The sequence below is a fragment of the Lottia gigantea genome (assembly GCF_000327385.1).
Source record: "Lottia gigantea unplaced genomic scaffold LOTGIsca_19, whole genome shotgun sequence".
NCBI classification, from domain to species: domain Eukaryota; kingdom Metazoa; phylum Mollusca; class Gastropoda; family Lottiidae; genus Lottia; species Lottia gigantea.
Window position 1 is genome coordinate 1,827,318 of NW_008708358.1, and position 16,098 is coordinate 1,843,415.

The following is a 16,098-nucleotide window of genomic DNA, read 5'->3' on the forward strand; positions in this document are numbered from 1 at the left end:
TTGATGGACACAACACTAAATTCTCTTTCAAAGGGACACAATTTAACATGAAATCTAACCAAGGATGTCATATGATAATGGCTGTTGGGGCGCTGTGTGCATTTTTTTTAAATTTGGTGTGTTATAGCCATATTTTATTGACTTATGATTTTGTTTTTTAAAGGTAAAGAAAGCACAAAGACAAACTGTCAAGAACTTACTGGATAACGTTTCTGCTAAAAGTGAAAACAGTAAACAAGACTGGATGAATCAGTCTACCAATATGGTGTCCCAGAGTTTACAAGTGAAATCTGAAAACCCAAGTGTGTTAGAAATACCAACCATCCGTCAGAAAACTAGTATATTATCTCCCCTTGCTTATCGTACAGCTCCAAAACATCTAAAACCTAATGCCACGCCTTCAACTTCCTCACCTTTGACCCCTACTTCTAGTGCTTTTTATGCTAATGGCTACCCTTTAGCTGCCTCTCAGCTTTTCGCTCACTCAGTTATCCCTTCACCGCGATCTGCCGATAAATCGCGAACACCTCAAGCTAAGAACTCTTCAGTTGTGCATCCTGGAGGCTTAACAAGTCCCACCTTACCAACAGGCCATCCTCATATACCCTATATGTCAACATCAGTTCCAGCTCATTCAAATCATAAAAGATCCTATTCCGTGTCGGATATTATGTCCCCAAGCTTTAGTTCTAAACCTGAAACGCCCAAACGGCAAAGACTTGAAGTGCCACGTAGTGCTCACACTGTTAAATCTCAAAATAACAGTGGAAGTGACGAACCATTTGACTTTAGTATGAAAACCCTACAGAAATTGGACCAAGATAAACGTTCTTCAACACATGCCAGTAAGCCTCTACATTCAACACAGTCAGGAAAGATATCTTCAAAAAGTCATGTGTCAAGGTCATTACAAAGTCATATAGCCAATCGTTCCCGCTCGCTGTCAGAAAGCCTCATGTCAACCAAATCTACAGACAGATCTGTTACACCCAATGATAAATCCAAACCTAGAGTAAAGGTGAGTACTTTTCCAGATCATACTCCACCATTTTGTTTGTTTTCAATTTAGGTATTAGAGTGTCTAGTCATTTGGATGGACAATAAACCAAGGCCCTGTGTGATACAGGCTGTGCACATTATAGTTCCCTTGACCGTGGGAAATCGAGTAGGCTTATTCATCGCTCATGGCATTGCTTGTCTTCATTAGCTCCATCAGATGCGGGAAAATAGGACCTAAAACTCCATTTCAATTCTGAGTACATTGTCTAAATAGACAAAGAGTTTGAAGACTTGTATTTGAAACCAAAACCTTCGTTGCAAAGTCACTGAGCATCACTGATTTATCCAAACTAACAGATTTACAATGCCATGGCATATGGTAGAAAAATGTTACCCGAAAGTAATCCAAGACTTCTTTTTAATTCCAGGAACAAGCTGTTACACCGTCCAATGTTCCTGTAATTAGTTCCAGTAATGACATATTTAATGCTGCCGTCCACCCAGCATTTCAATATGCATATCTTTCCCAGCATTCACCCACCAACCTCGCTACAACTGCAACTCCCTTACAATTACAGCAACTTTACGCAGCTCAATTCCAAGCTAACGCTGCCCAGTTAGCAGCTTATGAAGAGATGATGCGTCAACAAGTCGGGTTATTTGGACAGTTGAACACAGCTACGCCTCAGATTCTAATTTCCCCAGCTCAGCTGTATCCTCAGTTAATGAAGGATGCTCAGAAATTCGGAGCCACCTCGAAATAAGGTTGTTTAAGTTGGTTGACTGTGGTTTGTCTTTATGGTTGTGGAAAAGCAAAGCTGTGAAGAGATTGTGTTGATGATGATGGTATGCCAAGATTCGAGAGATAAAGTTACCCAAGATGATAAAAATTGTTTGTTAAAAGTCAGATATTGACTTGTTGGTTGGTATACTAGATCTAGGTAGGCTGAACTAACCAAACTTCAATTTTACAAACTGAGTATATAATAAGATTGCTAATATCTATCTAAGGGCTCTACTTGGGTGTTAAGATGCTGAGCAATATGGCTGATTTTCAAGTGGTGTATGAGAAAATGAAAATAACTACAATTTTTAGAAATTGTATGTGCAAACCTTTGGTGTGTAAGACAGATTAATTAATGATTAGATATGGTTTTAAAACCTGAAGCTAAAAAGTTGTGTTCTTGAATCTTCAAGCCTTAATTGGGCATAGTTATAAATTTGATGATTTTTCTTTAAGGCATTTGGATTGATAACATTTAGTGCCATTATCTATAGATGTTAATATAAAGTGTGTGACCTTATTTACTCAACTACCCCACCCCCACCTACTACAGTAGGTGCACTCCCTCCTCCTTCCCTTTCACAATCACCTGCATATTACACTATGCAACACATTTACTTGAACTTAACAAAGGGTTCATGAACGATTAATGGACGGTTTATTGTAAGAAATATCAAAATTTATGATTTTTGATTTGAAGAAAACTAATACGGGCCACCATCTGTCCTCAAAGTTTATAATTTATGATTTTTCAAAAAAATTTGAATATTAAAAAAAGCATCACAAGTGCTCAGTCAAATTATAAATGGGCATTATGAGGCATGAACTCTTAAACCAGTCACCAGTTCTATTGTATTCATGTAACAGCAATTATTTTAAGCAATATTTTCTCGTGTTTTATCTGTGTGTATTTGGAGATGTGAAAAATGCCTTGATTAAGTCATCGAATATGTGTTTTCAGATTATATTTGAATGTTAGTGTGAATTTCCTTACGTAAAGTATCTGTAATGAACTTCAAATAGCTTCTAAGCTTGGCATCCCTTTCAGAGAGTCCACATTGTTTATTTAGTACTGTACTTGCATTCAGAATGATACTTTGTAAATTGTATGTGACATGGAATTAGAGCTAAATTATTAGAGCTTTTACATTTGATATTTCTTTTAAGGAATATATATTGAACAATATTTTAGTAGAAGAAAAATTTTACGGCATGCACCATAATTTATTTTGAGAATTGAAGTCACCCTAATGATAGGGATACCAGGAACTTTCAACAGTAGATTCACCCACATTTCACTCATTGTTTTCAGGCACTCTGAAGCTAATTGAAGTTCATTATCATTGCCTGCAGTTTGTGCAAAGGGAGATAACTCCATTATAAAGAATTATTGTTGTTTTATTAACTTGCCTGTATTTAGTATTATTATTATATTTAAGAATTAATAGAGCAGATATTATTACTAGTATATATATAGAAATATTTATTATATCTTATTACTTGTATCAGAATTAAAATTGATAAGTGATCAGGGCAAACTTCTTGTAGACCTCACAACATAGGGACTTTTTAAGGCTTTCCTTTTCATACTAATGCAGTGGGGATCCATTGCTGTTTCAAGTCATAACGGCAACCTTCTTTTCATCTTCACAATGTAGAACTTCTTCTCATACCTTGACTACAACAGTCACCTTTCTGGTATCAGTACTGTATGCTAGTGAATACAGCCAATCGGGGACCTCGAAAACAAAGACTGTAACCATTGTTGCTTAGTGTTCAGTCTTTCTTTCAAGGCCTCTGATTGGCTGTATTGACTGGCTTATAATCCAACCAAATTGCTATATTCTGTTAGTTGTTTAAGAAGGTTTTTAACAGTTAATGTTTAGAGTTTTGTTAATGTTGGTTCAATGTTTAAATACTTTTCTTTTTTCATATTTAATCTTACCCTTATGGAGTCCAATTTCATAGCATTAATTCACAATCTCTTTAAAATAATGAAGATCTAAATGTTTCTTTCTCTGCAGTGATCTAAGCTCATTATCCATGATCGGAGGATTTTAATTTAGATTCATTGCCAACTCGCAAATCAGTGTTATAAGTGGATACCCCCCCACATTGTGAGAGCTTTGACTGGATGGGTATTAAAAATCTCAAATCCATTCTATTTTGAAATTATATTAGACAAGCTATTGTACTAGCCTCTGAAATACATGTAGTTAATTATTCAGTATAATCACATGTGCCCTTAAATTATCTAATATATTCCCACTATTTCAATTCAATATATTGGTATCAGTTGTTTGACTATTAGTTGAAATGATTGACTGTTCCTAGGGTTATTATGTTTGCATTTTATTATTATATTTCCTTGACTTAATACAGTCATTACTAGTCTAATGGTAGTTCTTATTTTCAACCGGTTGTATTGGGTTTTCAGTCATTACTAGTCTAATGGTAGTTCTTATTTTCAACCGGTTGTATTGGGTTTTCTTTCATGTAGGAACCATTTAGCATTACAATTTTCCATCTGATGTCTGGTGTGCCTGCAATTTTAGACAAGATTTTGCTTGTCTCTATAGCGAGTTACTAGCAAAACACTTAAAATTAGCAAGGTGCAAATCAACCAATGCAAAGTTCTTACCTGGAGCAATATTCAAATGAGATCTGATATTTCAATAATCAAATGAGGTGATGAAGGGTAGGGGTTTGAAAGAAATCAAAATGTAAATAAACTTTTTATTGATGGTAATGATGTAGAAAATTGATAGAAATCGATAGCACTCTTAAGATGGACAATTTTAAATAAATTACGAATATAAAATAAACATGAAGCAAACATTGTGAAACCGGAGAATAATGAGATGCAAGGCTTTTAGTTTCTGATCTATTGAAGACTGGCTTGGAAATAGAATTGATATGTCCACAGCTCATAAATGGCATATATAATCTGCAGCTTATGTGAAATTTTAAATCCTTCAACATAATCTTGCAGACCTTTGGTTTTGAGCTCCATACATCATGCATTTTAGCTAAAGATCTTGTAAGCTGAAACTTCTACATACCAGTCCAATGGAAATTAACCAAGAAATTCGCTTAAAGCCTTAAACTGATGCTAAAGTATTAAACCAAATACATCAGTACATGTAATAACCTTAAAATTCTAGTTGCAGTTCTAAAATCCAACATCTTCAACAGATCACTTGAGCCATTTTAAGTAAATTGAATAAAGTCCTATATATGATATAAACTACATAGGTCGACCTCTTCCACGACCAGCCCCAGGGGGTCCACCACCTTCTGCTTTAGGGTTCCTGATAGTTTCATCCACTGATAATATAAGACAGGTCGATTCTATGGCAGCTGTTAAAGCGTTTATTTTTACTACAGACGGTTCCCAAACAAACCCTTGGAAATTATCACAGATGTCTTCAGTCATTACATTGACTCCAAACCATGTACCACCTGAAATATATTGAGAATATTGACTGATTTATAAGACATTTACAAGAAAGTTTCAAATTTCAAAAAAATTGTAAATTAAGAGTTGAGAATTTAGTAATTTTAACTAAAATATTGTAGATTACAAAGGATAATGTCCATAGGTTTTAATCAGCACGGCGAGCGAAGCAAGGTAAACATCTCATTTATAATAAAATATCGTAGCCTCACTGTATCATCATTTTAAAACCATGGGTAAAATTTAATATTTAACAGAAAGACCATCAGTTCAATGGGTGATGAATAAGTGTCATCATTGAATTATACTATGCTTCTATTTACATCATTTGGTCTTTTGGTAAAATTTTTGGATACAATATAGCAATTTCTGAATTCAAACAGATCTACATAACCCTGGATTCAGTTATAGTTGCTCACGAAATGTTAGTATTATAATCTGAATATTTCACTGTCACAAACAATTATCTTAGGTTGCAGACAAACTAGGTGTGCAATTTCATTCTGGTAAGTGATACAGATAGCTGGAATTGAGCTCTAGAAGGTATATCTCCTTGCTTAAAGCAGTGGAACAGCTCAATCGATAGTTGGATTGTCTGCTAGACGATTAGGTGCCATGGGTTTAAATCCTGTTCAAGGCAAGAAAATTCTGATGCCTGTGCCAGAATTTCTAGGAGTCGTCTCTCACCCCGAATGTCTAAATATTAGAATAAATGGAAAAAGAAAATTTATAATCATTGAAATCTTTACCTTCAGCATGTTTCTGTCGTAGCTTATTGAGAATATTAGTGGCGTCAAACCCAGCGTTATCACATAGTTGACGTGGAATCACTTCTAAAGCTTTTCCTAAAGCTGTCATTAACAATTGTTCTTTACCAGCTATAGTTTGTGATAGCTCTCGTAAATATTTACTCAGTTCCATTTCAATAGCTCCACCTCCTGTAATACATTTTAAATTTTCACAAATCAGTTCATAAGATGACTTAAGTAAAACTTTTACCAGTTTAATTCTCATTCATACCTTTTCCATTACATTTATACCTAACTCGGCTATGTCTAGTAATATATAAAGATAATGCAGTGAGCAATCTCTCAAGAAATCTTAGATAACAGTAGCTCAGTTTTTCCATCTATGGCCTATACTGTTAAGACTAATTCCTGGAGACATTTTTTCAAAAACTGAGACAGGCAGGTTTTGACATATTGGGAGTATAAAGTAAAATATTTTGAAAAATGTTCTGTTTGTGACCATCAGTTCAATGGGTGATGAATAAGTGTCATCATTGAATTATACTATGTTTCAATTTACATCATTTGGTCACAGAAACTTTTATAGGTTTTAATCAGCACGGCGAGCGAAGCAAGGTAAATATCTCATTTATAATAAAATATCGTAGCCTCACTGTATCATCACTTCAAAACCTAGAGTCAACTAAAATATAACGTAAACAGTCAACGTCATTAACTCAAAATTTATCAATTCAAAAGGGTTTTAATCAGCACGGCGAGCGAAGCAAGGTAAATATCTCATTTATAATAAAAATATCGTAGCCTCACTTTATCATCACTTTAAAACCTTGAATATCTCATGAAGAGAAGATAAGATAAGTTTAACTTAGTAAAAATGAACAAGTTCAGCAGTGGTTAGTTGTATTTTCAGTTAGATTCAACAACACGGACCAATTTCATCATCATAACTTGTTCAAATAGGATTCAAATTCAATAATAACTAACTCAACTTGTTTAAGGATATCTAATAGGTGGCCTCATGCCGACTTACCAGCAACTACCGAGTCGTTCTTCATGGCTCTTCTAGCAATCATAATGGCATCATGTAAAGATCTTTCAGTCTCTTCCATGAATTGTTCAGCACCCCCTCGTAAAATAATGGTACAGGTTTTAGCTTGAGGACAACCCTTGAAGACATTGTACCTGAAAATAAGATTAAATAGTAACAATTCATAGCAGAAAGGGAACCTTTTGTGCCTATAATGGAGCATGCTCTATATTCGAATGCCCGGGACACATGATGAAAAGATTTGGGTAAGATTGCTCATGAGTTGTATCATTTGTAAGTAAGGTTATTTAATTGTGAACAGAGTAGACATTTGCTATACTTTTTTCCTGTATTGCTGAAATCTTCGATTCACCAGCTTCAAAATATCTCCTTGAACTAAGTCTGAATAGAACCAATAATTACCACAATTCTGGCCACGTTTTCCGCTTTAATTCCAAAATGAATAAGAATACACTTACCTTTCACATCCCACTTGAACCTCTTCAAAATTTTCACAAGTTCCTAGAATATCAGGTTTTAAACCTTGTACAGTGGTCTGTATGGATCCACCACAGGCTTTCATTGTTCTCTTTAAATCTTCTTCAGGTACACGACCAGCACAGAACATATCCCTGTAACATACGGTTTCAATTTTAAATACGAGGCTAAAACATTTTACATTAATTTATTAACTCTGCTTTTAGACTAAGCTTATATTAATAGAGAAATTTCATAATATACCTTTGCTATTGCTATGCAATGCTATTTGTATATAAAAAAAAATTATGAAATTCTTATCCTTATCTGCATATCAACTTATTAAGTTGGAATTTCAATTGTCTGCCTACAAGTAACTGAGTATCATATAGAATGATTCAATGTCGCAGAGGCTGATCAATCTAGCATACAGTCATAAGAAATAATCTAAATAAACTATTCCCAATAAGGATAGTATGCAATGTTTTTACATAAAATGCAACATTAATGGTTGGAAGATGCAAATAATTTATTTGCTCTATATCATTGCAAAATCTCCAGATAATTACAGATTCACGTTTAAGAAGGCTCGAATTTCATTGGCAAGCTGAGAACACAATTACTGATTAGCTTAGCTAAATAATGCCCGTTTCCGAGACTAAAGTACAATTGGTAAAGATGCCTCTATGTATAAAGAATGCTTCTGAAGCACATTCGGAATTAACTTGTCAGCAGATTGGTCCAAATATTATCAATATCCAAAAGCAAACATACCTATCAGCAAAATATTGAGTTGCCACATCTCCAATAGGTAACTTTGATAACACCACCTTGGCTCCACTTTTATATAAAGTTTCTAATTTATCGTAAAGAATCTTCCATTCAGCATCCACTATAGATTGATATTCCTACAATTCAATATGAATATCATTAATCAAGGGCAATAACTCTTTATCAATGGCTAGAGTTCACGTTCACATAGGGCTCCAAATGGTTTTAATCAGCACGGCGAGCGAAGCAAGGTAAACATCTCATTTATAATAAAATATCGTAGCCTCACTGTATCATCACTTTAAAACCAAGAATCAACTATGGTAACAAACTAGTCAAGGGCAATAACTCAATTTGAACAATATAAAATACGATCACTTACCTCCACAGAATTAACTCTGACTTCAGCATTTTCTTTCTCTGCTTTCAATTCTAGTTCAATGTTTAATAATGCTATCTTAGGATTCGTGTATGTTTTAGACTGCATCTCAAAACCAGCGTAACTGAAAGTTTTCTTAAAGGCTACACCAGCAACTAACATGGAATCCTGAAACAAATTAGTTTTAATATTTCAACGAAATGAAACGTTTTTGCCAGGTCCATTCTACACACGATGGGCTAATGAATGCAGGCAACACCATGCAATGTGCAATGAGGGAAATTTTGTCATGGCAAGTCAGTACCATCTGATTTGCATCAATTTCTTGCAGATAACTTGTGAGTTTTCAGTGAAATTGTTTTTAACATATCTATCTAGGTTTTAATCAGCACGGCGAGCGAAGCAAGGTAAACATCTCACTTATAATAAAATATCGTAGCCTCACTGTATCATTATTTTAAAACCAAGAGTAAAATTTAATATTTTACAGAAAGACCATCAGTTCAATGGGTGATGAATAAGTGTCATCAATGAATTATACTATGTTTCAATTTACATCATTTGGTCTTTCTGTAATGATTTCCTGAGCATTTGGCCAAAATTCTCGAAAATACTCAGCCAAATTCACAGTGGTCATAACTGTACAAAGATTTGTAAGTCGAACATGTAACCATCTGTGATTTAAAAAGTCATTTTCTAAATCTGTCTTTCTTGGCACATTTTTAAACAATGTCCAATGCAATCCTCACCTCTAAAGCTCCTCCTTGAACCTTTTTAATACCAATCATATTCAAGGGCAACAACTCATCCAACATCATGACGGCATCCACCACCATCTTGGAGAAGAAATCTTTCTGAGCAGCTACTAACTTGGAACTTAATGAGGTAGCAGCACATTTCTCTAACAGTTCTCTCAATTCTCTGAAATACAAATAATTACTCATTATGTACTTGTAAGGATTGAAGAATGGTCGACAGTTTCAGATCAATACAAGAATGCAACTTGAACCATTGCTTAATTCTTATCAAATCAATTAACCATTTAGTATAACAGACAGGAAAAATAGTGTGAGATTAATGAAAACTGGACTGCAACAGTTTACTAGCCACTATTTAAGAAAATACCACAGTCAGCTGTTTTTCGCTGACAGCAAAATTAACAAGGAAGACTCATATTTCAAGCCTAAGATAGGACAAGCATTGAATGTTTGGAATTTTCTAAACAAGTTCAGCAGTGGTTAGTTGTATTTTCAGTTAGATTCAACAACACGGACCAATTTCATCATCATAACTTGTTCAGAATTCCATTTCAAAACTTTTATTCAGGTCTTAATCAGCACGGCGAGCGAAGCAAGGTAAATATCTCATTTATAATAAAATATCGTAGCCAGACTGTATCATCATTTTAAAACCAGAGAAATAACTTCTCAAGACACCTTGACCAACTCGAGAAAACAAACAAAACCTTTTAAGAGAATCCAGAATTTATTCTTAATAATGATTTGGTTCTGGTAACCAGAAATAGTCAACAATACTGTCAAAGACAATTTGTTAATTGGTCTATCAGGGTTTAAAACTGACTTCATGTGAATCTATTAATAGATCATTTCAGTCTCTTCCTATCAAACATCATTTAGACCAATCAACAATCTAGTTCTACATTTAATTTTATCAGTCGAGTATCAATATATATAGAACACATCAACAAATAAGTACACTTTGCTTCAAGACTGATTTTAACAGCAGTTGAAAAGATGTGGTTCATCAGCGATTAAAACTGACTTCATGTGAATCTATAAATAGAATTCAGTCTCTTCCTATCAAACATCATTTGAACCACTCAACAACAAATTTATCTATTAATTTTATGCTTCCAGTAAATCTAAGGATATAATGTTCAGTAGATAAGACCTTGGCCGTGACTATACAGAATGGAAATTTGATATAAAACCATAACTACAATTGATGTATTAAGCACTATTTTAACACTGATATTTCTATATCACTCTACAATTGATATATTGAGCACTATTTTAACAGTGATATTTCTATATCACTCTACAATTGATGTATTGAACACTATTTTAACAGTGGTATTTCTATATCTCTCTACAATTGATGTATTGAGCACTATTTTAACAGTGAAAATATTTCATTATTGTAAAACCATATCATGGTTTTTGTAAAGAGCAAGTTCAGTGTTGGTTAGTTTTGTTTTCAGTTAGATTCAACAACACGGACCAATTTCATCATCATAACTTGTTCCGAATTTAATTCCATTACTTTTACAGGTTTTAATCAGCACGGCAAGCGAAGCAAGGTAATCATGTCATTTATAATAAAATATCGTAGCCTCACTGTATTATCATTTTAAAACCTGAATTTAACCATTATCCATTATGTAACTAGTCAAGGGCAATAACTCAAACAAATATAAAGTTGAAGTCACATGGGTTTTAATCAGCACGGCGAGCGAAGCAAGGTAAACATCTCATTTATAATAAAATATCGTAGCCTCACTTTATCATCATTTTAAAACCCCAGTTCTAGTTTCGAATGACAACAGTTTGCCATAACCGTTATAATAGGAATGCATATTTCAATAAATAAACAAGTTCAGCAATGGTTAGTTGTATTTTCAGTTAGATTCAACAACACGGACCAATCTCATCATCATAACTTGTTCAGAATTTGGATATTTTCATTCAATTACATGAAGTATGAGTTCTTAGTATCAAAAAATACCTGCCAAAGCATCCCTTTGAAAATCAGCCCATAGTAAAATCAGACAAATTTGTGACATAGAAGTCAACTTGGGATCTCCTGGCCTAAAGAGCAAGTAAATCAAATACTTACGCTGGGTTTTCCTTTTTGATTTTGATAGCTATTTCTTTAATTTTCTGGATCATCTGAAATTGGGAATTATTGTCTTGTATAATTTCAGCGAGAAGTGACAAAAAGGCAGAACAGTTTCCAAAAATAGAATTCAAATCAATATTTGTTGTAAAAGAAAATTCAGTGGTCGACACCGCAAGTTCAACTTTAATGCTCAATGGTCAAGTCCCTATATTGGAAAAATTACTCATTTCAACACCAACTGTCCTGATGAGTACTTCATATCAGAAACGAATGCCAGTAGCATTAGATAAGCTTTAGGTTGATGGAAAATAAAGAAAAAACTGCTTCTAGAAACATAACAAGAGATTCTTTTCAAAGGAAAATTCCCATATAGCTTTGAATATTTTAGCTTGTGACCATCAGTTCAATGGGTGATGAATAAGTGTCATCATTGAATTATACTATGTTTCAATTTACATCATTTGGTCACAGAGACTTCAGGTTTTAATCAGCACGGCGAGCGAAGCAAGGTAAATATCTCATTTATAATAAAATATCGTAGCCTCACTTTATCATCATTTCAAAACCTTCCATCAACTAAAATCAAGGGCAAAAACTCAAAAATTATCAATTCAAAAGGGTTTTAATCAGCACGGCGAGCGAAGCAAGGTAAATATCTCATTTATAATAAAATATCGTAGCCTCACTTTATCATCATCTCAAAAACCAAATCCATTATCAGGGAGAGTTGAAAATTCAAGACTCATGCTCTATCAATACCTACCAAATGTCCAGCTTTCCTGAATGCTCGAATAACAACTTGAGGATGAACTTTCTCTTCTATGTATGGTTTCGCTTCTTTAAGAAACTCTCCAGCTAATAGTACAACACTGGTGGTACCATCACCAACCTATAAAAAGTTGAAAAGAAAAAATTCATTACTGATGCTAGTTAAAAATTAGCTCACACATCAGGCCATAACCACGACTGTAAATTCTTTTGAGTTGAATAAGAATTTGAAAGTGTTTGGCCCAAAAAGGATCACCCTCAGATGTGCTCCCCCACCTTGCCACTGTAACACACCACTGTTCGAGTCTTCCTAGCCTAAAACAAAATATCATGTACCTCAGCATCTTGAGATTTAGCAATATCAACCAATGTTTTTGCTGCTGGATGAACAATATCTAATGTTTTTAAAATGGTGGCACCATCATTTGATATCACAGCTTTTCCTGAAAAGAAAAAAAAAAGTATTATGGCATCATATATCAGAACTACTATGAAAAATCTCAAGCAAACATAAAACACTGAATTACAGTGATCAAGAAAATTTTTTTTTTTTTTTCATTTATCTGCAATACATCTTTGCTTTCCTTGATACCAGGATCCTTTGATAACTTCGCAGTTGCAGAATACATAAGAGCTCCACAAGTATCCTTTGATTCAAAACTTTGCAGTCCAACGACTTAAAATTTTACCTCCATCACCAACTATCAACTTGTCCATGCCCCGAGGGCCCAGTGTGGTTCTGACAGCATCTGCGATGGCTTGGCAGGCATTGACATTACTGATTATCTGAGGAACACCCTGGGAGGTATCAGTCCCTTCTTTTAACAAAATAATTGGAGGTTGCTGAAAGAAAGAGATTGTAAAATAAAATACAATTTTTGTATTTTCTTATGGAACACTATGAACTGTCTGCCAACACCGATGATCTGGCACTTCTCCTGTTGGATTGTGAGTAATGAGTAATAAGTATTAATATCACACATATAAATTAACCTATACCAATACCATGATCTATGGCCATGGTGAATGGTCAAAGAATCAAGCAATTAAAATAGACAGTCTAAGTAATCTAATTGCACATAAAGCAGGACCAACAGGAGATCTATTGCAATTACTAGCTTTGCTATAATCCTTTGACCAAATAATTAACAACAGTAGATGTAAAATACCATGATGAAGCGAATTTATCTCGACCAGTTAACAATGATCGTTCTGGAATGTTCCACATGTACAATCACGTTGTGACAACCATCGCTTCAAAGAACGCCGCCTGACTACATGTAACACAACAAAAGTTATGATCAGGTACTTGAACTGGATATCAAACAACCTTGGAACACGTGTCGATGTCAGAATTTGGGCGATGTGACAGTGGATTGCTCTGGATTAAAGAATGATTCAGTTTGCTGAAACTCACCATCATGTTTACGCTGGAATTTCTAGAGACATTAACTTCCGGTAATGGGACGTAACTCTATTTAAGAAACATATTTTTTGTGGTCTGAAGTCACTCGTAATTCATACTGACTACATTAAGCTACTACTCGCAAAGCTATTTACTTCACAGTCAGCTGTTACATGAAAGGATTGGTATCTTAAATCGATTTCGAAGGCACATTTACTAATATCAGGATTTCGTTAAAGTTGGGTTTCCTTCTTTAAAAAAAATAGCAAACTATTTGATTAATTGGTGTTTCTAATGAATTATCATGTATTCTTAATCATGTCATTGTGTTCTTATGGCATATAATTATAGCTCATTATGAATTAATTATTATTTATTATAATTATTAATTATGGACATGTGAGACAAACTGGTATTTTCCCAAGTCATTGGAACATCCCTACTAGACTTTCTATTCATATAAGTATTACAGCATTTTCATTTTCATAAATGAAAATAAGGGAACTCATCTTGAATCGTCAGTCGTCAAGAGTTGCAATCATAGCCTATTAAACCAATTCTGTTAATGCGATCTCTATGCTAGATGGATGCAAATTTGAGGAATTAAGGTGCGGTAGAAAATTATGTCATTTGAAAGTTGCAATTGTTTCAGGCTTCGGGGAATTCAACGTTAGGCCTACGAAATCAGATCGCCGAGTAAAGCCTGTAAAATTTGATTAACCCAATCTTGGTAAAAATGCTGATACCTGTGCAAAATGCCCGGTGTCGGCTTTCACCCTATCTTAGGGTGTTCAGGATTTTTAGGTATGACTTGTAAAACCCGGAACACCAATATGCAGCACAGTACTTAGATATTAAAAGAGCTCTTATTTAAAAAAAAAATCTAGGATATCAAATATAAAGGCCAAATTAGCCAAATTTTTAAACCAACTTTATGTACTAGTCATAACTAAAAACTTAGTAACATTAACCTAATTCTGTCTAGAGTGCACATAGTCTGGTGACCGGTGAAAATAAAACCACAAATATGCGGAATAAGTTAATGCGGTTCATATAGGCCACTGATAAAAATTGAAATTACACGACCCTGACTGATATGACATCTCACAAATCAGTTGACCGACAAACTTCAAACTCGACTCCCACAAACAAAAGGTCAATTGTTATGATTTACATGAAAATTGAACTTATTCTAAAGTTGAGACGCAATGGCCCATAAACGATAAGCTATATGTATAGAACAAATCAAAGGACATAACGCAACTTTGTAGGAATTTTTTTTTATTAAAATAATTGATTAAAATATCAATCTACTTATGTGGCATTCCCAAACTCATTCTTCAGTCAAATTAAGAAAACCAATACGTACCTGTTAATAGTAGGTTAATCCATACAACAAAGTCGCAAAGTCAACAAAATAAAAGAGGAAGACTCGAATGGCTCGAGATCAGGGTTTTCCATCTTTTTCTTTCTATTACCCTTTTCAGGAGCCTAGATTTTGATGGTATAAGCTGCTAAGGAAATCTAAAAGCTCTAGCAATAGTGACCTCATAAGACCCTTAGAGTTAGTGGAATTGCAAACCTACAGATGTTCGACTGAAAAGTGGAACGATGCAAATCAATGCTATCAATGTCCCCAATACACATTGAAGTTTAGAAAACCTCTTTAAGGTGTGGAATTGAAGCGACACCTTCCTGGGCACCAAATTGCATGATATGTTGGACACCATAACTGCTTATGATGAGCGCACTGACCCCACAATGTCATACAATGAAGGAAAACATGTATATGCTTTGCTCTAGTCACTAGGACAATGTCGGGTAATATGCATCATCTGTCGACTAACTTTTTTCCCAGAGCAACAGTCTGCAAAATGTCAACAAAATGAACCCGGAAAGAAAATAATGGATGCATGTTTTGATGTCGACATTTTGACGTTTGATGATCGATCAGTCATTGCCTTCCTTTTATTATTTTTTTTTCAATTTTATTTTTTTCCACCAGTTCTCGTTTATGACATCAATCACGAACGTGACCTTGCCAAGACAGTGTGGCTTTCCTAAAAAGCTTGCGGCATCATGACGTCATAGCAGATTTCCTACTCTCTATATTACTATATAGTATAAGTTAGGTTCTTATTTGTCTCATATACTACTACAATAACTATAAAGCATGTCACAAGCGAAACGGAACCTGCTCACTTTTAAGAAACACTTCCCAGTGAGCCCTACTGTCTCGGCGTCCTTTTAAGGGCCGAAATTGCTATTATAGCTATTTTTTTTATAACTCTTTTGGGTGTTTTTGAAAAATCGGCACATCGCCACATTAGACCTGTATATAAGGAAATGAGAATCGCATAGCTTATAGCTGCAAAATGGTAGCCCAGGGTTCGGATTTGGTACATTTGCGGTAAAGATTTGCA

The 16,098-nt window shown here is 34.5% G+C and overlaps 1 protein-coding gene across 1 annotated transcript; it reads right to left on the reverse strand.

Moving 5' to 3' along the window:
- Positions 1 to 4,503: 4,503 nt before the first annotated feature.
- Positions 4,504 to 13,738, reverse strand: LOTGIDRAFT_213954 (hypothetical protein). The gene is made up of 12 exons (XM_009052780.1): positions 13,688 to 13,738; positions 12,960 to 13,113; positions 12,607 to 12,713; positions 12,266 to 12,391; positions 11,500 to 11,552; positions 9,393 to 9,564; positions 8,647 to 8,811; positions 8,268 to 8,401; positions 7,496 to 7,648; positions 7,020 to 7,171; positions 5,990 to 6,178; positions 4,504 to 5,245 (listed from the first exon to the last, which is right to left on the reverse strand). Exons 1-12 carry the CDS (start codon positions 13,691 to 13,693, stop codon positions 5,031 to 5,033), a joined length of 1,626 nt encoding a protein of 541 aa, XP_009051028.1. The 5' UTR covers positions 13,694 to 13,738; the 3' UTR covers positions 4,504 to 5,030.
- Between the last annotated feature and the right edge of the window lie 2,360 nt (positions 13,739 to 16,098).

Coding starts and splice junctions, on each gene's coding strand:
- LOTGIDRAFT_213954 (XM_009052780.1), bottom strand. Junction 7,172..7,495: donor GTTCAAGTGGGATGTGAAAG/GTAAGTGTATTC, acceptor TCTTATTTTCAG/GTACAATGTCTTCAAGGGTT. Junction 5,246..5,989: donor ACGACAGAAACATGCTGAAG/GTAAAGATTTCA, acceptor AATATATTTCAG/GTGGTACATGGTTTGGAGTC.